Genomic DNA, 27,110 nt, shown 5'->3' with positions numbered 1-27,110 from the left:
GTATACTAAATAATGTTTCATTGTAATCGTAGCAAAGCAGACTTTATGTAACCATTACTTGCTAATTATTTCACATTCACCTTTAAACACCTTTACAGTTGTTTTATTTGTCTCTTAATTTATTTGAACAAAACACTTTTCTCATGATAAGAAATTGAAAAGCTAGAGTTGTTTGAGAAAGTTTGAACACCTCTACAGTTGCTTTATTTTTTCTTTTAATTTATTTAAACTGCACAAAACACTTTTTTCATGATATGAAGTTTGAAAGTGAGAATGGCAATTATTGTTATATGTTGAAAAAAAAAAATCTTGTACAAAGACTTTTTTATTACCTGAGCAACGCTGAGCGTTCACCTAATAAATCTATATGTATAAATCTAAGTTTTAACTCGTTTGTTGGTCTGCTGTACATGCATGTCCAGTTATAGCAATAAAATATGCACACATAACCACACCGTACTAGAATTAACCTCCAAAACACCAATTTTGCAGACGGGCACGCTAACCATTACGTCATGCAGACACCTTGCCAGACTATCAGATAATTGTTTGGTTAGTACTAGCACAGTTGCCGACCATGATTGCGTTAGAGATCGTGACGCATAACGATTATAAATAATTTTATTATTTATAATATTATTTGTAAAATTTAATATAATATTTTATTTTCAAGCTGTGGCGAGCTGGCTGCATAGTTTAGTAGTGCACTCGGCTTAACATGTACGCATCTACCAAATGTAGAGGTTCGACTCATGTGAGGTGCAATCTTTTTGCAAAGCCCAGATGGAAAGATGGACGCATATCTTATTATAGTAAAGATTTAGACTAGCTTAAGTTACTCAAATTCATTGGGTAAAGAAACTTAACCAAAAACAACTACATTACCTGCCATTGTTTATAAGCCGTCTTAAATCTTGAATAAATGTGTAGCATAAGAAGTAAGAATCTGTTTTAGCTATTCCTCGAGCTTTCAAATATTTGAATTATGCATTGGCCGAACACACACAGAATAAAAAGCACCTTTATTTGAAATTTAGAATGATAAATGTTGTAAATGTTGATTAAAAATAAGTTTTCTGTGCAGAAACCTTTGTTTATTACCCATGCAACTCCGGGCATTCAGATAGTATATATATACATATACATGTATAAACATACATACATATATATGCTATCTTGAAAAAGCACCGGCAAATATATATATATATTTGCCGGTACCTTTTCAATGACTCTCGCAATCGATACTTTTTCATTAGATTGTTCTTTTTAATGCAGTTCTGATTGTGGCCGAAGATTTTCTTACTATTTTCATATCTATGAATTTTGTTTGTATTACTAGCTTATGACATGTATACCATGTATATATTCATGTATATATTATATATATACCTATATATATATTTTTCAAAGTATGTGTGTATGTATGTGTGTCCTTCCAGCTATAGCTATTATTAGAACAGTGGTAGCTAAACAACGATGACACAACGTCATGGCGTACCGCCATTAGAAGTTTAGCGCTTATAAACAAGCTTACCGGAATTTTCCATTGGCAATGTGCTAGGCTAACAGCAAGTGGCAGACAACTCATTGTTTATAAGTTGATTTTTAATACTATTTTCCATTGGCAATGTGCCAGGCTAATAACAAGTGATAGACAGCTCTCATCACTTCTCATTATTTATAAGCTGGTTTTTAACACCAGGGCAACGCCTGGAGGCACAGCTAGTTGTATATATATTTGCAATATTGGATTGCTTTGTAGCGATTACTCATTCCACAATTACTAGTATCATTGCATCAATGCATAATCACATGAGCCACCAGCAACTAGTGTCTGGTTATCATTCTAATTACGTCTGAATGGCTTGCATCTCATCAGCTAATTTTGTTTTGAAAAGCTACCAAAATGAGTATAGAACAAAAAATTCCCTAGTATTGAAACCATAAACACGCTGAAGCATGTCGTTTAACTGACATTACTGCATCTATTGTAAATATATGCATTTAAAACTGGGAATTTCTACTTGTACAACCATTTTTCAATTAACCTATGTAAGTATAGTATTTTTAATGGTAGAGAAAAGTTTCTGTCAAAGACTAGGGAACCTTCACAAAAGTTATTTTGCAGTCATAAGGTTGACAACTGACATCTACTGTCGAGGTCAATTTGTAGAATTACACCCCTTGAACTTTAGTTAAGAGCGATGATATGATTAAGAGTTACCTGCTGACTGAAGCTGAGTACGAGACTATCAGATCCAGCCTTACTGCTGTCGTCCACCTATCATAAACATAAACATTTAACTATCTTAACAGATCTCCCATTCTACAGGCATTGGAGATAAAACAGAGAGCCATCGACTATGTGTGCCACATGTAGTTGACACGGCCAACGATAAACTTGAATGTAAGTAATTCTATCAATTATTTTAGTGCATCAATTTATATGCACATAGAAATATAGACCTATGATATACATAAAATTATAAAATACATAGAAATATTATATATTAATATACATAAATCAAGTAGATGCAGTGCCTACGTAAACCCATTAACTAAAAACCATGACTTTCTCACAGAACTAACAGCTAATCTAGATTATATATATTTTCCACTGAACGTTGGAGATTTCAGAGCCAAGAAGAAATTGCCGGCATTAGGAAGACATGCTACTTGCATTTAACAAATTATAGTTGCAACAAACCAATCATGAGCCAATAATGCTATAAAAAACCAATCATGATTCAGTAGTGACATGAGGGACCAATCATGAGTCAGTGGTGACATCAGGGACAAATCATGAGCCAGTAGTTACGTGAGAGACTAATCGTGAGTCAGTAGTTACATGAGAGACCAGTCATGAGCCAGTAGTTACATGAGAAACCAATCATGAGTCAATAATTACATGAAAGACTATTCATGAGTCAGCAATGACATGAGAGACCAATTCTGAGTCACTGTCACACCTCCACAAGCTATCTGCCAGCATCACACATTCCCAAGCTATTTGCCGATGTACCACTGCTCCAAACTATCTGCTACTGCCACACCTCAACAAGCCATCTGCCACTGTCCCACCTCTACAAGGTATCGGTCACTGTTTGACCTAACAAGATATCAGTCACAGTCACATTTCGTCAAGGTATTTGCCACTCTCACACCTCCACAAGCTATATGTCACTGTCACAACTCTACCAGCTATCTCCCACTATCATGCACCTCCACAAGCTACTTGCCACTGTCACACCTCAACAAGCCATCTGCCTCTGTCTTGCCTCTACAAGGTGTTTGTCACTGTCACAACACTCCAAGCTATCTGCCATTGTCATACCTCAACTAGATATCAGCTACTATCACATCTCCTCAGCTATCTGCCACTGTCACAACTCTCCAAGCTATCTGCCATTGCCATACCTCCGCTAGATATCAGCTACTATCCCATCTTCTCTGCTATCTGCCACTGTCATAACTCTCTAAGATATAAGCCACTGTTACACATGCACAAGCTATCTGCCACTGTCACAACTCTCCAAGCTATCTGCCATTGCCACACCTCAACTAGATATCAGCTACTATCACATCTCCTCAGCTATCTGCCACTGTCGTATCCACCCTAAGATATATGCCACTGTTACACATGCACAAGCTATCTGCCACTGTCAAACCTCTACATGTTATAGTCTTTGTCACACCTTCACAAGCTTCGCAAATGCATACAAAAATCACAAATGAGATTTTCACAAAAGCTTGTTTTCCAGTCCTATCAGAATGAGCTCAAAAAAATTGTATTATATGGTTCTGCAATAAAGGAGAATTGAAACAAACAGACAAACCAGTTTGTTACCAGACTAATAAGGATGGCAGAATTTTGAAAAAAAATTAAGTATCGTTAAATTTTATGAACTTATTTGGTATCTGTAGATGGATATTGATATGTTTGCAGTTTGATTGATTTTACAAGACAAATTTATGTAAAAATATAGAGGCTAGTGTGTGAAAGATATTTAAGAAGTGGTTTTTAAAAATGATAACAAAAAAATTCTCAAATACTACACTCATCTTATGTAAAGAGAGCACTAACCTTATGGAAGAGGAGGAGGCATTTGATATACTGGGAAAGATAGCCAGCTCTGGCCAGGTTCTCTGTACCTTCCCTACTTTTAATATGCTTCAAGTCTCTGATAATAAAAAATATAAGAAAAAGAAAATTAACCAACTCAAAAAAGAAAATTAACCAACTCAAAACTGAAGATTGCAAGCACTTTTTCAAGCGTGTATCTCGCAGGATACAGAATCTTGAGACCTTCAAGAAGTAGAATATACAGGAAAATAAAGCAGTCAAGTACAAATAATGATTCAAGAGGCAGAGTACATTACTGAATGAAGAAATCCACGATGAAAGAGGATACAACAGGTGGAGTACACTGGGAAATTAAAGAGTCGGATACATAAAAGGATGCATAAGGTGGAGTACACTGGCAGATAACGAAAACTGATATGAAAAGAGAATAGAAGAGGTAGAGTACACTAGGAGACTAAGGGTTATGATAAAGTTTTCTGTCTTCGAACGAATAAGGTGATTTCTACAAGAAATGAATTAATTGGCAACCAGTTGTAGAGTATCGAATATTTTGGTGTTAAAATGAGCATACGATAAAACCATATCAGACACAATGGCCAACAACGCAATCGTATTTCTAGGTTTGACATAGAAATGTATTATATAGCCGATGAAATAATTGTGCAATCCACAGATGATACCCTTAGGGTGATCAAGTACAATCAAAGCAGGAACTTCTCAAAAGCTTAAAACCGCGAGTAAAAACACTATATACTTGTGTTAAAAATAACATTGTACCTTCTTCAAATACAGATAAGCAAAAGCTAACATCAAATATTATTTGTGCTGGTTAATAAACATCCTGATTAGCGGTGATAAGATGAGAATAGTGTTAAATATTCCTCGCCTGAATTTTAGTACAAGAAAAGATTGCCAGCCGAGCGCACCTGTGTTATTTCAAAAGGTTTTAAGATTGATCTTAAAAATGTACAGCATGAAAGAACATCTGCAAACACAAACAAATTCACATTTCTAACAAAATATTGTATAATTCCGTAAGAGACAAACCAACCTGAGACAAAGGCTAAGCAGTTGAGCTCTAGCAACTGATGTCTTATAGCTTGGTAAATTGTCTGCCCTTGAGAGCTGTTCCTCAACATCCTTTATCAGGTGGCTGGCCGGTCTGTGAGATCCAATATTTAGTCGATTCATCATCCATTCCTGCTCCAGCTGAAGTTTAAACCATCATAATGTAACATGCGAGGTACCATATGAAAATGAATCGCAAAACGAGAATTTAGGTATTTAGTATTTCCTCACTCTTGAGAATTTTGGGAAATTATTTCCCTTACTGATATTCTCGATAAAATGACATAAGACTAAAACGATAACAAGGCAACACATAAGAATGCTATTTTATGGTTACAGCTAGCTGTGATTATAGTCTACCATATAGGTGGTCATATGCGAGCAAAATCAGTGCCTGAACAGAACATCGTGAGCTTCACTCCCTCAGCCAACTAAAAACTCAGAATTCTGTGCACTTGGTCTATCCACAGCCTGCCAGTTCAAACTGGCGCAGAACCAATAAAAAAAAACTCATTTTCTTCCTGACACCTGCAATGACCTGCCATCATAGCTCGTTTTGTTAGATGTTTAATGTATGGCCAGTCTTGGTCTAGGAAACACAGAAACTCGTCTTGACAGTACAACAACAAGGGTGAATAGGATGCTTACAGACACAGCGAGTATGAGTCACAGCTGCAGATCTAAAGTTGATTACAGTCAAATTTTGCTTCAAGCTGACCGGAAATTTAATCGGCTCACCTCTGGAATTCGAGGAACCATATGGGGAAAACGACTTCTGTGGAACCTGTAGTGACGCTGTGTGTGTGGAGGGAAGAGTGTGATGATGCCGCTTTCCTGGCTGGCAGCATTGAATACAGCCAACATGACAGCTACGTAACAGTCATCATCCATGTTTGGCTCAGGCATCTCAAAGTGGGGATCAATGGAGAGGAGCTCTGGCAGCAAGAGAGATATAAATCCTGGATGCTTGTATCCAAGGTCTTTCATGGCTCTAACAGTGGTTAGAGAAATGAATACAATAGAGATGAAATTCACAAGAGAAACTACCATCAGTATGTAGAGCTAATGCACATAAAAATTATACAAACTCGTTGTTTCTGAAAAAGTCAGTATAAATAGCCACTTGTTTATATTTTAATGCGGAATAACATATTGATTGTCTCTTTCAGAGCCATATAGCTTCACAGAGTCCCGCATCAAAAACCGGAAACAAAAAACGCTTGCTTCCAAACAAATCCGATCAACATACTGATCTCTACTGGAATAGTCTTACCTCGCTCTCAACACCTCACTTTTTTGCATTTACTTTACTTATTAAAAAAAGATTATTTGTAGTTTCTTGTAGGGAATTTTGTTTTCTTTCAAATGGCGTATAATACAACCATCAATTTCAAAGCGACTGCCAATGGGAGTAATTTTTGTTGGTTAGTGTTGCGGCCTCTCCATTACAACTTACATAAAAGAATAATGGGCGTGGCTTGTTTGTTTGAAACCGTGCCAGCTTCGATATACGCTTCCGTTAGTCGAGCTTCTGTGAAGTTATACAGCTCTGTACTGTCAGAGTCGTAGAGCTCTACAAAGTCTCGCGACCAAAACCGAAAGCAAGAACCCCTGTTTCCAAACCAAACCTGATCAGCATACTGATCTCTGATGGAATATTCATACCTCGCTCTTAATAACTCTTTTTTTGCATTTACTTTACGTTTTTACAAAAAAAGTTAGTAGTAGTTTTTTGTAGAAAATTTTGTCCTCTTTTAAATGGTGTATGATACACCAATCAGTTTTAAAGCAACTGCCAGCGGGAGTAATTTTTGTTGGTTAATGTTGCGGTCTCTCCATTATAACTTATATAAAAATAGTAGGCGTGGCCTGTTTGTTTGGAAACGAGTGAGCTCCCATATACACATCCGTTGGTCGCGGGACTCTGTGAAGCTTTACGGCTCTGGCCTCTCTCAATGGCCGCTCAAGGTCTGTTGACTATACTAATTTACAGCTAGCTGATATTGATGTATGTACATAGCAAGAAGGAAACTTTTGAACTGTTTTCATATTCATGCCTCAATGTGCAAGGATAATCCATTCTGACTTCTCATTTGCGTATCAAAATCGCTGTACTTTGGAGCAAATTGACAATAATTATAAATTGTATAACTATTTAATTCATTCTACAGCCTAAAATCAATGATATATAGCATTAAACAAACGCATTATATGAAACCGTGTAAAAACCGCAGTGTAGAAACCTAAATTAGATTTAGAAACTAAACCAACACATATAATATAATCAATATATGGTTTTATTGATACTTTTGAAACAGCTGAGAGAGGAGGTTTAGACTCAGGAATGTATTGATTCGATGGAGAGATAACAGAATAGACAGCATAACTTATCACGCTATACAACAGATATAGTCTAAGATAATTTAACATAAATCTTTATTTAATATAATTGTATTTCATTTTTAACCAACTTTTCACTTATTTGTGACTTACAAAACTGTAATGTTTAGAGAGATTAATTCATATGTCAAAACATATTATTGTTCAAACTTTATGTTGTATGTAAAAAAAATCTAAATGATAAGTCACGGTTTGATTGCATTATCATATCAGCAAAAATAAAGAATTTCATTACCTCACCAAAAATACATCAGCTACTACTACAGCTCGCTACTGAAATTGGTTGAAACTGTCTATCATTTACAGGTACATAACTGCTATGATATTCTGTACATTTGCTATTATTATTTTGCAATCTCAAAACTTCTTGCGTATGACCTGCGCAAAGAGAGGTCATAGGTACATACTGAGCTGCATAATCGAAAACAGGAAGTTGGTATTGAGTAAAGAGAATACAAGGTAGTAAACCAGAGTGATTTGCTGAGTTTAATACATCGTATAAAATCCTTGCATGCTAGCAATTACCAGCTGATGGATGCGTAATGAAAATTTTTATTTGAAAATAATAACCATATGATTTGGCCTAACGAAGTGATTACATGCAGATGATGCAGCCTTGCGCTAATATAAATTTGAATCTTCTCAGTGTGATTCATTTTTTACTATTTCGTATGAGGTTATGATATAAGTAAACATATTTTTCAGTTTACTCAATGCGATATGCTAGAACTTGCCGAATGTCCCAACGAAACAACAAATGGAAACTCTTTTAAAATTAGGTGAATGTTACACAACCTTTATTCTTTTCAAATTCAGAAGAGATGAAGCAAGTTTTTAGATCATATAGAAGCGAGACGTAAATATGAAAGCCTGTCACAGTAAAACATGAAAAAAACAACGCATTTAGTTTCCTGAGCAAATCTATGACTCGCTCTTAAGAAAAAGCATTCATGAGAGCAATGTTTAGAAATCATGGGAAAAGGCCTAAAAGTGTTCTTTTTTATAGTTTCTAACAGGTATGGCATATGCAAAGCATGAATTTTTTTGCCTTTTTATTTTTATCAGGAAAAAGGTTACTTGACTAAAACTACATCAGTACATAAACAAGAAAAAAGTTAACAGATAAGAACTTACTAGCATTGGCCATGAGATATAATCTTTACTATAATAATAGACACGACTGTCTGGAGCAACAGTTGGAGGCTAGTAAAAAAGATTGCATCATGCAGGATTTGAACTTGTGATATTCAGCGCGGTAGCCACACAACAGCTAATCGACCACCATTAATCATATATGAATGTTTGCCACAGAGTTGTCTAAGCTTTATCTGCACACCTGACGATTTCTTACGGCACGCTGGGCTGCTAAGGTACTAATATTTTATAAAATGAGCATTTACAAATAAAAGATGAAAAGTTACCTCCAAATAGAAAGTTTGTCTATGGGGTACTTTCTCATATTTTCGAGCAAGGAGAGAATCATACTCCTAAGGCCAGTGTGTGTAGCGACTTTGCAAGCTTGAATGAGCCTTTGAATGCCCTGACGTATATCATCTCCAAAGTCCTGAAATTGCGTGATAAACAACAAGGTCTGACACATGAGGGCAAACACACACACACTCGCAAAATGATTAGCTCGATGAGGCTATTAGACGATGAATTGTGATGAGAAAGAGACTCCTAATCTGCTCCAAGCTCATCATGTCAAGTAAAGGACTAATAATTGGCATTACTTATATCTGAGACCACAAACTGTAGTAATAAAAACAATGTAACTTTAGATCTATATCCTAAATTTATTAATAATTTTATTACTTTAAAAACAATCACTTAAAAACATAATTACTGCAGGTGAATACCTGAACAAATTATGTGGCTAAAGATTGTGTAACTTCTCTTGCTCAGCGATTGGCTGACACAGGTGAGCTACAAATTTTTAACCAATGAGAGTGGGGTGGCAAACTTGCTAAAAAACACCTTCTCTGTCTCATGTAGTAAAAGGAAGGCTAACCCCGTTATCCAGAAATACAGCCTTACCCAAACAAACATGTCAACCACTCACTTTCAGTACTCCACTGATTATTTCCACCTGGTCATCTCTGAGACACAGATGGCCAGCTATTTTACAAAGGGACTGAATCGCAAGTAGTCGGACTTCCTGGATTTCATCATTGAACATGTCGACAAGAAAATCTTGAGTTTGCCTCGCGTATGATGGGTTACTTAGTGCCAGGACACACATGGACTCAACAGCTGCTCCTCTCACTTCTACCAACCAAAAGGTGTGTATGTATAGTGAATGCAATAAACTTTGTAAAATGTCTTAGCAAAAAAAACTTACGAATGCTTTTAGAAAAAAATTACCGGTGCAATAAATACAAACAATGGTCTAAATATTAATTTACCAAAATATTCCGATTAGAATATCAGGCCAGACAGTTCTCGTTAATGTTTTGTAATGACACACATAATATAAACCTTGAAGTGCATCCTATGAATGGAATGATGAGCTGACAACCCCCCAACAACTGGTCATAATGAAATACAAAGGTTATCAAAAACAACTTTGAAACATAGTTTCTATCACCTCTTGTTTTGCTCAGCTTTAAGATAGATATGCATGCTCGGAGCAGATCAGATAAATGAAATCCTCACCAGCTATGCAGCATTACAAGTTTTAGGTGGGTAAACCAATGCACTGATACATAAACCATTTGCTATGTATCCGTGCTCATGGTCTGCTCATGGTCATGTCATCTGCTAGCAAATGGTCGCAAGCCATCTGCTAGCAGATGACATTTTACAATATATAAACCGTGAGACGTCTCTAGTGACACAGCCAAATAATACCTTAAGGCTTATCAAAGTATAATAAATTAACAGAAACCATTGATTGACTACCATATAAGGATATGCCCATATATGGATGCCATATCAAAGTACTTGTCACACTACTTCAGGATGTCCATAGGGAGAAAATAGCGATGTGTCAACGGCCTCAAAGGGATGCATAGGATAGAGAATACAGACGGTTCCCAACCTACGAACGCGTTACGTTCCAAACGATTGTTCGTAAGGTGAACTTGTTCGTAAGTTGCTTCAGTGCTATATTTTGTATTATAATTTATGTTTAAGGCCTATATAAGTATATTGAAGGTTTAAATAAGTATGTTTAAGGCTTGTATAATTAACCTGTATTGATTTGTACTGAAAAAAAAATTTAATAAAATGGAAATAATAATTTGGTGGACGCCGGGCCATGACACTGCATTTCTTATTTATTGTCCTTTCTATTATATTGTTGTTTTAATCGTTATGCTATCACTTATCGTTGTTGTCTTATTGTTTGTATGTGTTGTCCGTTTATTATATCGTTGTTTCACTCGTTATGCTATTGTTATATCTGATTAACCGTCATACCACCATCACTTATCGTCACTTAGATTGTTGTCATACCAACGCGCTAGCGGTCCTACTCATTCACCTTGTTAGCCGGTGTTCTTACCGTTTGCCATTAGCCGGAACGGTTGATATTATTGTATCTAAATGAGTGCGCGCATTTAGTTGAGCAGAGCAAATAGCCGTATGCTCCTCGGCTGGTGAAATTTATTTCGCTAATTAAAAGCTGAATGAAACTACAGGCACTCTCTTATCTTTATTTATTAGTAGAGATCTTGCCAAGTAAAGGCCGGCAAATCTCTTTACAATACGTATGTAAAGTTCAAACAAAGTTCAAACAAATAATTCGAAAGTTAATCGAGCTACGAACAACGTACATGCGTTCGTATGTACCGTTGTTCTTAACTCGAATGTTCGTAAGTAGGGAACCGTCTGTACTAACTTTGACATATGAGACTTCTTAGTCTGTTTTATTATTATACAATATATTTTATATTTTTATTATACAATATATTATTTGATTATATTTTAAAAATTTACTTACACAAAGTTTTAGTAGATTTTATCACAAAGTATTTTTGCCATCATTTGAGATTGTTTTCGATGATTGAGGTGATTTGACTGCCAGGATGTTTCCATATTAGAATTGACAAAAGTTTATCGCATTCAAAATGCTCAGAAAGAAAATTCGTGCCAAAGATTATGTTAAAAAAATTATGCTAAAAAACCTTTAAAGAGTGTAAAAATCTGCCGAGTTATAACCAGTGTGACGCAGCAACGCCGCAACCTATTCAGCATCAACACATGCGGTATACCAAACATGAATGACAGCGAACCAGCACGCCAAAGCCAGATGCATCTAGCTGCCATCTTACAACGTATGGCAGTTGACCTAAAAATTAAGGTTTGCTTTTTAGATTTCTTCAAACAAACTGTTTCCTTTACCTATTATCTGAGTGAAAATTTTCCATGAGTACATGAATTGTATGTTTGCAAAGCTATTTCTATGCATAATATTAAACTACAAAGGAAACTGAGGGTTCAATAAAGGATTTGGTTATCCAGAAAAGCCAACAAGACCAGAACAAGCTCTGTTGTTAAATATTGCTGTTACTAAAATGTTGATGAATGTATTGCGCTTTTATGCAGATTCAAGGATGCTTAAAAACCAAGAAATGAAGATGCATTCTGCAATCAGCCACCTCTACAGACATGCTGACTCGATAGTGAGAGTTCAGCTTGTGCTGTCTCTACAGACATGCTGACTAAATAGTGAGAGTTCAGCTTGCGCTGTCTCTACAGACATGCTGACTCGATAGTGAGAGTTCAGCTTGTGCTGTCTCTACAGACATGCTGACTAAATAGTGAGAGTTCAGCTTGCACTGCCTTTTCTGTCTGTTACTCCTAGAATTGTAACTACTTGTATCTAACAAAAATGAAACCTCTACCACCTGATGTAGCTTTGAAAATCTCTATAAGAATTTGTCGAATGCTTACAGGTAGATCGCTAGCAATATTGTAAATACAAACCAGTTTTTTGCCAAGTTATCAGACATTCAGAGTATCAAGTTATATAAATGCTTCAAACCTAACCCTCTTGTAAGAAGAACTAAACTTGTAAACATGAAAAATGCTATTAGCGAATATTCACACCTACAACTAGGTAGTAGAAACTGTTACTAGAAGCAAAAAGTTAATTGTTTATTACCTGTAGGTCATAACATTGAGTGACTGAAATAATTAAAATATCATATATACCGCTCAGTAGTTTATGATACCACAGTCAACCTAATATACTGGGTGCTATAGTTACTCACTGACCACCTGTTTATGCAGTTATTCCAGGCACCACTTGTTTAATTATGGCATCAAAACCTTTCAACCTCCGTAAACAAATTTGTTTATTTCGAATGCAACTTGTCCTAAGCATACACTGTGTGCCAATCCGTGAGAATGTAACAACTAACTTTTTGTCCATGTTTGAATACATCAACATCTAAGTCTAACATCCGATAGCTCCGAGGTTTGGTAAGTAAACTTTATATAACTAAGTCATAGCCTGTAACACCTCTTGAGCCGAATACGATGTCAAAGCAAATCTGGGAACAACATATGCGGTCCGCAACACTTTTTGTGACATTTAAAAATAAGCCTTTGCTAAGACACCAAGCACAAATCACTTGGGATAAGTGCCTGTGTTTCCTCGAAGAGGCTAGTCTCCTAGGAGAGTTGGCTAAATGTCAGCAGGTGCTGTGACTAAGGCACTAAGGCTTGCATGGTGCACAGATTCTATGTGCAACGTAGCATCCTACCCTGGTTTTTACTTTTATCAGTATCACATAGGCTTATATCTATAGCTGCCCATAGCAACTAAATGTATCAGCCAGCTCCAGAACAAGTACAAAAGTTGTACGCTCGCTTGAACCAAGTCAGTTCATAGATTAACCATAGAAACAACCTATGTAGCGTAGTAAGGGGATATTCATAGATATTACCTATGTAGATTAAGACTGGCAACAAATCTGTTTAATTTCAACAACCCAAATAACCAGCAGATTGTTTTACAGGTCTGGCAGCTAGAGCTGTGACTACTTTTGCCATTGGACATCCTAGTATCATTTTCAGTGAATTCTATATACGGATTGGGTCAGCAAAAGGCGCCTAGGCTTCCAACAAATATTATTACGAGGTAAAACAAGTGATTCCATGCTCTAGTGTGAAATTGTTTACACCAATGTTTGAGATTGTTTACACCAAAGTTTAAAATTATAATAAAGGTATCACTGATCATGAGTTAACTTTATAATAGAGTGCCAGGTTACAACTTAAAAGCAAAATGGTATGACAACCAGAATCACTTCTTTCTGGTTTATCACTAGTAAAACATGGAAACTATTTTGCTAATTCTAACTAAATACATTTGATAATAATACTATCTATCCATGTTATTAAGAGGTCGATTGGATAAGAGTTAGTAACTTCTAAATCGATAAGTCGAGGCATAAAAGTTCGACCTCAAGATGATACAGTAATCACTCGCTACTTCCCGATTCATCTTTCGCAGTTTCAGTACTTCGTGGCGTAAAAAGGGTTCATTAAAAAACTTGAAAATGTACAAGAAAAAAAGTATATAAAATCAAAAAACCTTTCTCATACTCTGAATTTGTGAGATCCCTTTGCGAACATCAATGGGCTAGAAGCCGTCGCAGATTGCTATTTTCCTGTTTTGTCAAGTGTAGAAGTGCAAAGCGCTTGCGACACCCTTCATCATATCTCTTAAACTCTCTCTGAACTCAGAACTGTCTAATAAACCTACGTAAAAGAGAAAAATTCTTATTAACGAAAAAGGGGGTTTATTACATATGAATTCGCTTGTTTCTATTTCGTGAATTTTCACTTACCACGCGATGTGCTGGTCTAGATTAGCGGTAAAAAGTGAGAGATTGCTCTAGTAGACAAGCAGTGAAGGCGAATAGTGAACCTCAACAAACCTATTTCTGATTTTCGCATGCATTTTTTAACAATATTTGAATGAGCCAGTTGCGCCATGATTAGCGCAACATCCTTGCAGGAAATTCATAGATATGGATAGCCATAGACATGTGGCTCATAAAGTACTGGCCAGAGTGTCATCCGATGAACGGCATCTAAGCCCTTAGAACTATCAGCTGCAACAGGCTTAGGAGGCTATAGTACTATGCGTTATGCAATGCCTGATGTGAGAATAAGCGCCTACCCATGAACTCATCTTCAAGGGCATGTACGAAAGCCCCGCAAGCACCCATAGATATGAGAGAAACTGAGTCTTCGGATAAAAGCTCCTTGGGGGCATCGTCTCCAAACCTTTTCCCAGAAGACCACTCACCGGATTTGTACAGCTCTCGCTGCCTCTCATGCCCACTCTGCTTCCTCTATAAACAAACACAAAATGGCCGCTGCCGTAGATGCCAATTCTGCTTCCTATAAGAACAAACACAAAATGGCCGCTGCCGTAGATGCCAATTCTGCTTCCTATAAGAACAAACACAAAATGGCCGCTGCCGTAGATGCCAATTCTGCTTCCTCTATAAACAAACACAAAAAGGCTACAGGATGGCACCAAGTAAGGCAACAAACCATAACCACGATGTGTGTAAAAGCAGACCTTTCTCAGAGAACTGAACAACTAAAGTGCTCCCGGATATGCATAGTAATTTGTTGCTTTCGGAAAAGAGGCAAACATGATCTTAAAGATAGACTTACACGGAATCTCAGTAGATTTTATCAGAAAGTGCTGATATTTTTCTATCATTTGCAATCGTTTTTTATTTTTGAGATGATCTGATTGCCAGGATGTTTCAAAATTAAAATCGGCAAAACACGATCGCAGTTAAAATGCTCAGAAGCAAAATGCGTGTGACATATGTATGTCACGAGTTGCTATAGTTGATATTGGCTGTTGTATTCAAGTTCTGTATTCTGTAACTATAGATGTCATAATCACGCTTTGATTTGAGCTGAACTTGATTTAAACAGCAATTAAGTTTTGTCAACTTCAATCTATAAACATCCTGGCAGTCAGATCACCTCAAACATAAAAAACAATCACAAATTATAGAAGAATATCGATATCTTGTGACAAAATCTACTAATATTGTGTGTAAGATAATCTTTAACAAGTAAACTTGTGAGAGATTTAGTGTCTAAAAGGAGACATAACCATAATATTGGTGATAATCAATAAGCCATGGTTGAGTAGTTATCTCCCAAGTATTCACAAAAGCGATAAATGTTTGAAACAAATACACATCCTCCAATTAATAAACCACTGATTATCCTGCTTCGAGCGCCTTTTTAGAGAAATCAATTGTCAAAGGGCATCCACCTTCATATTTGACACAAAGGAGCATGTGGTACAAGGGACATTCACCTACATATTTGACACAAAGGAGCAAGTCGTGCAAGAGACTCCCACCTTCATGTTTGACACAATCCAATGAGTGATAGAGAATGTACATACCTTCATGTTTGACATGAGTTTCTTGTCTAAAGTTTGCTCTAAAAAGTGCTGACTAACTCCGACAAAGTTCGCCTGCAACACCAACAAATTGACTCACCATTAATACTTGTCCTGATTGTCAGGCTTTACCTACTAGGATGACGTTTTCTACCTGCATGCTATAATCTCCCTGACTCCTAAAACCTACTCTTGATAATATAACATATTGATGTGATATAGTCTACCTGGAAGCTATTGTTTATGGGCAACTTAATAGTCTGCCAAAAAGCTATGATAGAACAGCATGCTATAGCCTGATTACATCCTATAGTGAATCAAACCCGGATCAGTTACCATTATCAGATTCACCCTGTAGTTAACATGAGTGCTAATGTTCACGGAGCATGGCCTAAATGCATGTGTACACCTATACACCTAAGATGAGACCGAGGACGTCCTAAAACTTTTTTACATAATCCATGTCATTACATCAAATTTGGCTGCCAGAGTTTCAATTCTTTGAACTCTCGCAGCACCTAAACTGTCAGACAAGCTGAACAACATTCCGGGCATTGGTTTGTGGTAACCACCTGTTAATTGAACTTTCAGCAAATGCAATATTTTATTTTTTGATGAAACTCGACATTTAAAAAAATGAAACTAATAACTACTTAATATTTGAGTATTTAAAAAACATCGGAGCTTTTAATAAACACGCCATGATGTATTTTGATAACTATCGTTATGCACCGGAGGAGCCCTGACGACTCGTCAACCGTGTATAACTTTTTAAGATACCCCGAGAATGCATAACTATTCTATATGTATACTTAGTTCCCGCTACCTCGACGTTTGCATAAACCATATACATGTAACATCAAACTATGCATATTTTCAGGAACATTTAGGAGCAAACTCTGTTTTACTTGAATGCAGCATTCTAGAGCTATATCCTTATTTATATTTATTTTATCTGACAAAAAAGCAAACTATAAATAATATCTATGGGAGGGCTTAATGTTTTCTATGATATAAGACTTAATTGTCTTCCTATATTAGACAGAGATCTCTATGCTATGCACCAAGCAACTTTGGTTACAACACATGGTTTGAAACCAATCGGAGAGTGTATGAACTATATATGACAACTGTTTATGAGAAGTGCAAAGACGAGATGAGTATACTTTTAATTTACTTGGCACAGCAACGGCGTTTGCTGCAAGCATGTCACAAAACAAAGTATGGTTTTAACACACTATAAAACTGTGTTTACTTACAGCATTACACGACAAAGTTCAGACATCATCGCAAATATGAATATATCGAATATAAAATAGGAAGATATATAGAAGCATCCTCTCTATCATTAGAAGATGTCAAGGGCACGGTGTTGTGAATGTATTGTTAACATACATATCATGATACTTCTATTAGGTGGCAAACCTTTCTGAAGAATTCCTATAAATTCAAAAACTTTCGTATCTTAAAATTGATTTAAATTTTGCATATCTCTTGCATATCTAACCCAACAAAATATAGTATGGAAGCTTCATACAACACCGATGTTATTAATGATATGCATTGTAATCTTCTCATATATATTATGAACAAATATGAACTAGAAAGAATAGAAGACATTGCCATATTAACGGTTGGTTTTCAGCTATGATTGGTCATTACCATCGCCATAAAAACCACTGCAAAGGAGCCCAGTCTAAACATTTTCATCATTGCTAATAGCTGTCAAATCATAGAAACACAACAGTAGTGAACAGACATACCGTATGACAGGTATCAGTGGACAGACATACCATATGACAGGTATCAGTGAACAGACATACCATATGACAGGTATCAGTGGACAGACATACCGTATGACAGGTATCAGTGGACAGACATACCATATGACAGGTATCAGTGGACAGACATACCGTATGACAGGTATCAGTGGAGAGACATAATATATGACAGGTGTCAGTGGACAGACATACATGTACTATATGACAGGTATCAGTGGACAGACATACTATATGACAGGTATCAGAGGACAGACATACTATATGACAGGTATCAGAGAACTGACATACCATATGACAGGTATCAGTGGACAGACATACCATATGACAGGTATCAGTGGACAGACATACCATATGACAGGTATCAGTGGACAGACATACATGTACTATATGACAGGTATCAGAGGACAGACATACCATATGACAGGTATCAGTGGACAGACATACATGTACTATATGACAGGTATCAGAGGACAGACATACCATATGACAGGTATCAGAGGACTGACATACCATATGACAGGTATCAGTGGACAGACATACATGTACTATATGACAGGTATCAGTGGACAGACATACCATATGACAGGTATCAGTGGACAGACATACATGTACTATATGACAGGTATCAGAGGACAGACATACCATATGACAGGTATCAGAGGACTGACATACCATATGACAGGTATCAGTGGACAGACATATCATATGACAGGTATCAGTGAACTGGCATACCATATGACAAGTATCAGTAGACAGACCTCCCATATGACAGGTATCAGTGGACAGACATACCGTATGGCAGGTATCAATGAACAGACATACTATATGACAGGCAGCTATAGATTGACATACCATAAGACGCGCGGCTTGTGTTCGGACAATGTATGAGAGGTCGTTGACAGCGTCACAAACCTTGGCAAATCCATCATCGAGCATAGGAATAGAGTGAGCAAGAGCTGACTTTGCTGTCACAAGCCTACGACACAAACGAAAAGAAATACAGAAGAACTATCACTATGATAAATGGAACAGTCATGGACTCACTAATGGACAGCCTTACAACTGTCGAATAGCCTTTATCACAAAAATGAACCACTAGTGTTTGTTGATGTGTTTGTTGATGTGCTTGTATAATTGACGCTGTCACCATATAACCTTGGCCTCAAGCAAGACATCATATTGACTGATACTCCAAATATGACTACTGTGTTGCATATGACAGTGCAGCTGGAAGGCAGCAGTTAATGTTAATCATTAACTCACTGACAGCTCAGTTTCACACACAGTCACTTAATTAGTGGATTTTACCAAATACCAACTGGTGTAAGGCCAATCTCTATGCTGCACTTTTGTTTCTGGTTTGCAAAACTGTATTTTTCTATGTTTTAACAATTTGAAAAAAATGGTCAGAAAACCATAAAAACTCTGCGCCTTCACATTCACCATAGTAGGCCTAACTATTGCCTCAGAACTGATCCGATGCGAAAGGGCATTTAGAGCAAAAATGGCATTTGGTCACAACATTACAGACAATATTTCACGGGTTGATCTTTTCAATTTATAGATATTGCCACGACAATCACTTTATACTTTCTCATCTGGAGCTATGCAAAATAATTGCGAACAAAAATCGAAAGACACAAAATAATTAATAGAACACGACTCCAAAAGTGTACGCATTGATGCTATGGGCATAAAGATTCTTTTCTCTAGACCAAGTACCAAAATCAAATAAATAAAAAGGTGGAAAGGCCAAACTGAATGAACAATGCTATACTTCTACTCATCCTTAATCACTGAGTAAGTTTGGACTTCACATATATAGGCAATATTGATATACTAACTAGAGCCAAATTATATAGAGTTTGTGATTTTTACTAAAGCTTTCCTGACAGCTTTACAAAATGTGATCTGAAGTATTTCTAGAAGCACAATTCTAAAACAAATCACTAGCTAGTGAATTGGCCTACTAATGAAAAAGAATTCTAGTCAGTTGGAGTCTTGGAAAGAAATTCGTTTCTAGCTGCTGTCATTTTTTTTTTAGATAAATTCATGTTTTTTATTTGCTTGTCAAGTTGTTAGCTCATGTTATATATTATCCCATATCTTGCAATATATTACACATTATAATATATTATGGCATATATTATATATTTATATAGCAATGAGAATCGATTATGCATAAAAAATTTGCAATTTTCCAACGATCGCTAAATAAAGACCTGACCTCATTGCATAATTTAACTTCAGTTGAACCTACATGTTTAGGAGTTAGGGGTCTGCTGTATATTTGCTTGACTTCTACTACTGGAGTTATCTTCCTCACTTGAAATATTCACACATGACAAAAGCCGACAACTTCTGAACAGAAACGTGCCTGACTTACGATTGTTATATAGAATTTTCTTATCTAAATGAAAAAGGGTCTGAACTACACAAAGTTCATGACCGAATAAAAAGTTTCACTTTCAGAAATGAAATCGGCATTTCGGTTGTCCAACCAAAAAATCCAGATTTTTCCTTATGAGGTCAGTTAAACATATGAAGACCTCAACGGAAGAACGATCAATGTCACATTTGCTCAAACATGAGATATAGCCATTTTAAAGTTTAAAAACTTGGACATTGATCAGTTTTGCAAAGAGCTAATTTATTTTAAGTAGGGATATCCCTAGACCTGAATCATTTTTGCTGAAAGTTTGTCACAGAGACTAAACTTTGTGGCCAGAACTATCTAATGGAAATTAAACCTAGTATTTTGAGAAATTGTGACATTGATCGTTCTTCCGTTGAGGTCTTCAATTATATCTCCTTCTACTCCCTCCGACATTACAGTCTAAACTTTTCGCGGATTAACTTTAAACCTATTTGGTTGGAGCTGACCACTGCTGGTAACTTAATAAGACAGCTCCAGATACCTGTCAGGGGTGCTGAGTGCCAGAGAAGTTGTGAGACGGAGGGCAGCGCTCCGCACCCTCTCATAGTCGTCATTAAGGGGCTGTGTCAGTTGCTCGTAGACTGTGGACTCGAGAGAGGTCCCGCTGTCATGCAGATCTACGAGAGTTTCTAGGGCTACACTTCTCACCCTCGGCTCAGGATCTTTGATAAAGTCGATCACGATGAGCTGTATAAATGAATAAGCGGTACTAATGAATATGATGACACAAATATGGTTTGTCCAGTCATTGACGACATCATCGTGCTAGCAAAACCTCTGCTCATGGTACAAAGGTACAAAGGGACAGTGCTGAATTCAGCTATACACAAACCATTTTGGGCATTTGCATCAAGTATAACAATAATAGCAAACGCTGTTTTTTTAATATTGTGTTTCAAAATTGAACTTAAAGTACTTGACAAAGATAAAAAATTGATTCAAGCAATAGAAAAGCTAAAATAAACATTTAGAACTTACAATTAAAATATTAAATAAATGCGTGACAAGTTGGTTTCCACATTTGAGTCAATCAAATACAGACGGTCCCCTACTTACGAACATTCGAGTTACGAACAACGGTACATACGAACAGGTCTGCGCGTATGTCCGCCGCTAATACCGACGGTATTACCGACGTATTAGCGGCAGAAAGAGGCACTACTCGGAAGCACCACCCAGCATCCACTTTCCTCTGCCCAGTTCGTTGCAATGCATAAGTGCGTGAACGTATCTCCACTCCAACTCCAACGTAAAGGAACTTTTTTATTTTTACTGTACGTATTGTAAAGGAATTTGCCGGCTTTTACTTGGCATGATCTAGACTAATAAATAAAGAGAAGAGAGTGCGTGTAGTTTCATTCAGCTTTTTATTAGCGAAGGAAATTTCACTAGCCGAGGAGTGTACGGCTATCTGCTCTGCTCAACTAAATGAGCGCGCTCCTTTATATACAATAATATCAACCATTCCGGCTAATGGCAAACAGTAAGAACACTGGCTAACAAAGTGAATAGATAGGACCGCTAGCGCGTTGGTATGACAACCATATAAGTGACAAAGAGTGATAGTGTTATGACGGGATATCAGATATAACAATAGCATAACGAGTGAAACAACGATATAATAAAAGGACTACACATACAAAAAAGACAACAACGATAAGTGATAGCATAACGATTAGAACAACGATATAATAAAAAAGGACAACACATACAATAAATAAGAAATGCAGTGTCATGGCCCGGCGTCCACCACAGTATTCTCTGCATTTTATTAAATTTTTTTTCAGTACAAACCAATACAGGTTACTTATACAAGCCTTAAACATACTTATATAAACCTTCAATATACTTATATAGGCCTTAAACATACATTATAATACAAAATATAGCAATGAAGCAACTTATGAACAAATTCACCTTACGAACAATCGTTCGGAATGTAACTCGTTCGCAAGTAGGGGACCGTCTGTATCCAGAAGTAACACACAGGGTTGGGACTCAGGGTTCCGACATATTTTGAAAGAGTAAATAGAAATCTGCTTTAGCCAGTTTTTCTGTCCAAGAGCATGAATATACGAATTCATGTCGCGTGAAAGCTGATAGCTCACCTGCATGCCAAGTGTGTCCTCAAATGGTAGTCCGGCTCCCTTACCATGCTTGATGACATCACCAATAAGGAGAATAGCGGATGATCTAACCGAGCTGGTCCGATCTTGCATGCACTCTTTCGCGGTGTTCATCAGATTCACAAAGTGGTCTGAGTCACTTTTTAATTGGCTGCACAGAGAACTGCAGAGGGAAAGTAACTCTTTCTTAAACTGATGCGAATCTGCAAAAAAATGTTTACAGGTAGTTAAAACGGAACCTGGCTAGAATCTATATTTTGACGACAATAATAATAATAAAAGTAATACGAGTTGCAGTTTCTATAACATACATGTAACTACTATGACACCTACTACAACTATGACACAACTACTGACTATAAACTATAACGACACCATGCACTTCTTTCTAGATATTCCTGCGGCAGAACCTTCCCAAATAACCGCCCTCCTTCCTACACAGCTTTTACAACTAATATATCATATTAGCTGCTAACATACCTCACAAAAAAAATGTTTACACAATATATAAAAGTTTCAATTTTGGTACAAATGTAAAGCACAATGATCTATGCGATGAATACAAATACAACGTTGTGATTTTATACTAAATTAATTAGTTCACCAATTTGAACAGAATTAAAAATTCTATTCTAATATAATTCAAGCATCTTTAGTTTCTCCCGAGTTGAAACACCTCAATAAAACTAATAAGGAAAACACCGATGGCCAATCAGAAAAAGTCACAAAGAGGTGACCCATTTCCCAACTGCACACAACCTTTTACTTACCAGTAAGTAGACTCTTCCTCACCACTGGATCATCACTTATATAGAAACTACTGTATGTTGTTCCTGGCAAGATTGCTCTAAATCTTTAACAAGTTTATCGTTTTCATATTTTAAATAAAACTCCACACTCCACGATATTGTTAAACCATAATGACAACAGATACTTTTAACATCAGAAGCTGTAATAAGATGTTAGATGGTTTTGCTAGTGTATCTTGAAGAGCTAAGCCTTAGAGGATGTGTGTATGGCTAATGTAAGTTCAGGGATAGTTCTTTAGATTGAAAATATATTTCAAATCTGAGGAAGGTGATGCGTTCATAGAACAAGGCAGGGTGAGATCTAACACATAGTATACCATCCCTGAGCGAACAGTAACGCGCGTAGCTGTTGAAATCGCTAGTACAGTCTTGAAGCTAATATTTATTAGGTAAAGAAGGACATATTTCTAGTAAGGAATAGACATGTGATTAAGCGATTACTGTTAGCCATTGATTTGAATGAGAATGATTTCTTCCATAATGAGAAGAGACATCCTGAACTTTGCAAACGATGCGTAAATTTAAACCGATACACCGTTGTATTCAGGCAAAGCTGCGGATTACATGGCCTACTTAGACCGATCACTTGATCTAATAATGTTAAAAACTGTTTCACTTACCCGTTTCCTCAAGTAGACCCGAAATCTCATCTGCCAAAAAGCTGAGATCCACATCATTGTTGGCTACGATCTTGCGAATAAGTTGCACTATCTTGGTCTTCACCATAACTAACTTTGCAGACTTGAGTTTTCCCATCAGCATGCTGAGCAAGCTAAGACAACAATACAGACTGAAAGAAAATGAACATCTAGACGTGTGATACGATGAACAAAAGGGGAAAAGTCGATTCATGAATCGGATTCAATATTTTGTAGCATTAGTGGATGAGGATGCTAAGAGAACCGCTGCTGTAATATACCACAAGAGCAAAATGATCTAAAACGATTAAGAACAGCAGACATCTTTCTTAAAGCCTTTTCAAGTCATTGCTGAGTCACCAGATCTAATCACTATTTAATTTGAAAGTGACATGTAGGAGCAGGTAGCCTACTGCAGTAGTGACAAGCAGATTTTGTCAAGAAGCCTTTCATGGCCGATCACGAAGAAGCTCAACAATCTGTCTAATTATTGGATGAAATAGACAACAGTTTTCAGTGACACAAGTTTTAGATAGTGATATGGTGTTAACAAGTACAGCATACAATTAATACTCCATGCATCAATCATAGCTTTCATCCATCAATACAACTTTGTATCAGACACTAACAATATTTCAGGTTATCAGATGATTTTAGACAACTCACCTGTTAAAATCTGTTATATTGTTAATTTTCCTTTCAATACGACTCAGCTGGCGAACAATAGCTACACTATCAACATCTAATTCATTGATGTCTAGTCCTTCATCTACTGAATGTCTTAGCCTCAGTATTTTACGAGGTGGCTCCTGTGTGTAGAAAATCAACAGTTAGTAGCTGAGTTATGTACTTAAGTACTTTCGAGTGTGACTCATTTACCTTTGGAAAACTGTTACGAATAAGTGTGTCCTCTTGTTATTGAGAACACAATTTAAGGCTTTATTTTATATCTAATACGTTTAATAGCTCACTGTTTGAGTTTGGTTCTCTGTACAAATTACTTTTTAATATCAGCTCTTTACTGTAAATTTTGTTATAACAACTGTACAAACAATAACAAAATACAGGGGTGATGAACACAAAGTATTATTATGCATTAATTCACTTATAAAAGTCTTGGATTAGGAAATAATGAATGAAGCATCGAATACAGTCACTGCTAAACACTCTAAAGAGTGAAACAACAAAATAAAGGCAAATTACCAAAAGCTCAACATGATGAATAGCAATGAGCTCACATGGCATTACAAAACATCAGCACAGAACAACTACCCATTTAGCCTTATATATGAGGTCAAGGTGAACACAAACAGCCTAGTTATTAACATATATATATATATATACATATATATATATATACAAATGTATATATATATATATATATATATATATATATATATATATATATACATATATATGTATATATATACATGTATATATATATATATATATATATATACTGGGGCACTGGGCGCAATAACACCGGCGCATAAAATGTGGCTTGCCCAAATACCAATGGCAATTAACTCAGGTGAGTTGCAGAAAAGTGCGCTACTGGAAACAGCTAAGATCTTGAGGCGAGTGCTCAAACTCCCAGGTCTCTGGTAGGAGACCCGAGTTAGAGCAGAAACTACCACCCATACGGGTTAACCGGGGTGAGGAAACAATTTGTTTATATGTATATATATATACATAATCATCAATGAGAATAAGGTAAGCAGCCAACTGCCAACACTAAAGCAAAGATCCTAGTTATATGAGCTTATGGTCTATATTTAGAACTATGGTGAAGACATTTTAAGGAGAAAAAGAAAAAAGGATGAATGTTGAATAAATTTTTCTTTGTTAAAAAACTGATAAATGTGACTAGTTGACAGATAATCACTGAACATTGTCTTTAGAGAAAAGTTACACATAAAAGCTGAAACACTTTTTACGGAACAGAAACTACTATGATATGCTTTGACACCCGCAGAGGAAATTGGTAAATTTGAGACCCTTTGCCTTTAGGTTGAGGAATGTAGAACGGAATTGAAAACTGTTAAAAAATATATAAGAACAGCAGGCTTAGGTGGTTCACTAGTAACAGCTCATTTTAGCTAATCGCTTCGCTCGCAGTTAGTTGAAATGACAAAATTTTGGAACTAAAAGGTAACGATAGCTGCCATTTAACATTAGTTTCCACATGAATAAAGAACAGGCATCATGCTTTTTGAATAACAGTCAAGAAGTTAAAAGCTGCTATATTTTCAACTTGTATAGGTCGCTTGACTGCATACGAGACTCCTGTAGTTGAGCAATTATACACTCTTGTATAGGTGAGAGCACAACTCCAAGCAATTATCTGTTATTACAATCCATTATCGTGGCCGAATGATTATATTAGTTAGTATATAATGATTATATAATAAATGGCTTTCATGATAAGAAATGATATTTCACAATTAGTTGGCTGCAGTTGTACACCACCATAAATAACGAATACTGAAAACGCTATCGTTGCGAATACGCAATGGAACAATAGTTGAAACTCAGATGCAAACTTAAGATGCAACTCAGTTTTCAACGATACACAACGGCTGCAATTATTTTAGCATAGTGTTCAGCATCACATACTTCAACTACAAAAGTTTGATCGTCAGCTTTTCGTCGGATGGACTGCATAGTGATACAATCGCAAAGATTATTAAAGAGATTCAATAGGAAACGCTTCTGACTCTGGAGGCCACCATTTTAGTTTAGGTCAAGGGCATAGACGGCGCCCATCGTAGTAACTTGTTGGCCTAAAGGTTAGCGATAGTCCAAATCAAATATCGTCGTCAAGATATACAATAGAACGGGAAGATGTGCTTTCCAGGAGAAGAGAAGCTCGCATTTTATGCTTATACCGGTTTGCAGTAGTCAAGTACGTTTAACCAACAGGTTAGAAAATTGTAGTAATTGGTTACCATGATAGTAACAAATGAAGCAAAAATACCGTTAAATGCTGGCATCTTAAAATAACGTTCGCTCAGACAAACACGTTCTAGCTTATAGCTATATATAATTCTGTATAGCATATATACTTGTTCTATTTAAGTGGTTATCCAAAAACTATCATTATAAATTTTCACATCATTTTAATAACTTTATGGAGTTACCTACACTGATTAACTCCTTGCTGGCTAGAATGTGGTTCGCGTGCATAGGTAACGATAGTGAACATATTTAATATAAGCAATGATATACAGCTGGGGGCTGCAGATCATTGATATGTGTAATAGAATTTTTTTTAAACAATCCTTAATGTTATTGCAAAACTAATTTTTTTCACTCTTTATAACTTCTATTGCTTAATCTTCCCATATGCTGTACGCATACTTGAGCTCATGA

The 27,110-nt window shown here is 36.4% G+C and overlaps 1 protein-coding gene across 3 annotated transcripts in view; it reads right to left on the bottom strand.

Annotated features, from left to right (window-relative positions):
• The window catches only part of LOC137406246 (integrator complex subunit 4-like), a 47,808-nt gene extending 21,349 nt beyond the window's left edge, over positions 1 to 26,459 (bottom strand). For 2 of the 3 annotated variants that reach the window (XM_068092782.1, XM_068092784.1), the window contains exons 1-14: positions 26,355 to 26,459; positions 24,405 to 24,547; positions 23,721 to 23,872; positions 22,274 to 22,494; positions 20,647 to 20,852; positions 18,581 to 18,704; positions 15,951 to 16,022; positions 14,688 to 14,862; positions 9,615 to 9,820; positions 8,974 to 9,116; positions 5,891 to 6,143; positions 5,136 to 5,293; positions 4,085 to 4,181; positions 2,225 to 2,281 (exon numbers count right to left, since the gene is read on the bottom strand). In XM_068092782.1, coding sequence (XP_067948883.1) covers positions 2,225 to 2,281; positions 4,085 to 4,181; positions 5,136 to 5,293; positions 5,891 to 6,143; positions 8,974 to 9,116; positions 9,615 to 9,820; positions 14,688 to 14,862; positions 15,951 to 16,022; positions 18,581 to 18,704; positions 20,647 to 20,852; positions 22,274 to 22,494; positions 23,721 to 23,872; positions 24,405 to 24,547; positions 26,355 to 26,402 — 2,055 coding nt within the window. In that variant the 5' untranslated portion in view covers positions 26,403 to 26,459. Of the gene's footprint in view, positions 1 to 2,224; positions 2,282 to 4,084; positions 4,182 to 5,135; positions 5,294 to 5,890; positions 6,144 to 8,973; positions 9,117 to 9,614; positions 9,821 to 14,687; positions 14,863 to 15,950; positions 16,023 to 18,580; positions 18,705 to 20,637; positions 20,853 to 22,273; positions 22,495 to 23,720; positions 23,873 to 24,404; positions 24,548 to 26,354 lie in introns of all 3 variants that reach the window. The other variant, XM_068092783.1, reaches the window with a different exon arrangement.
• Positions 26,460 to 27,110: the final 651 nt, after the last annotated feature.

The sequence above is a fragment of the Watersipora subatra genome, chromosome 10, assembly GCF_963576615.1.
Source record: "Watersipora subatra chromosome 10, tzWatSuba1.1, whole genome shotgun sequence".
Lineage (NCBI taxonomy): Eukaryota > Metazoa > Bryozoa > Gymnolaemata > Cheilostomatida > Watersiporidae > Watersipora > Watersipora subatra.
Note: the sequence above shows the minus strand (reverse complement) of the source record. Positions and strands in the feature narration are given on the sequence as shown.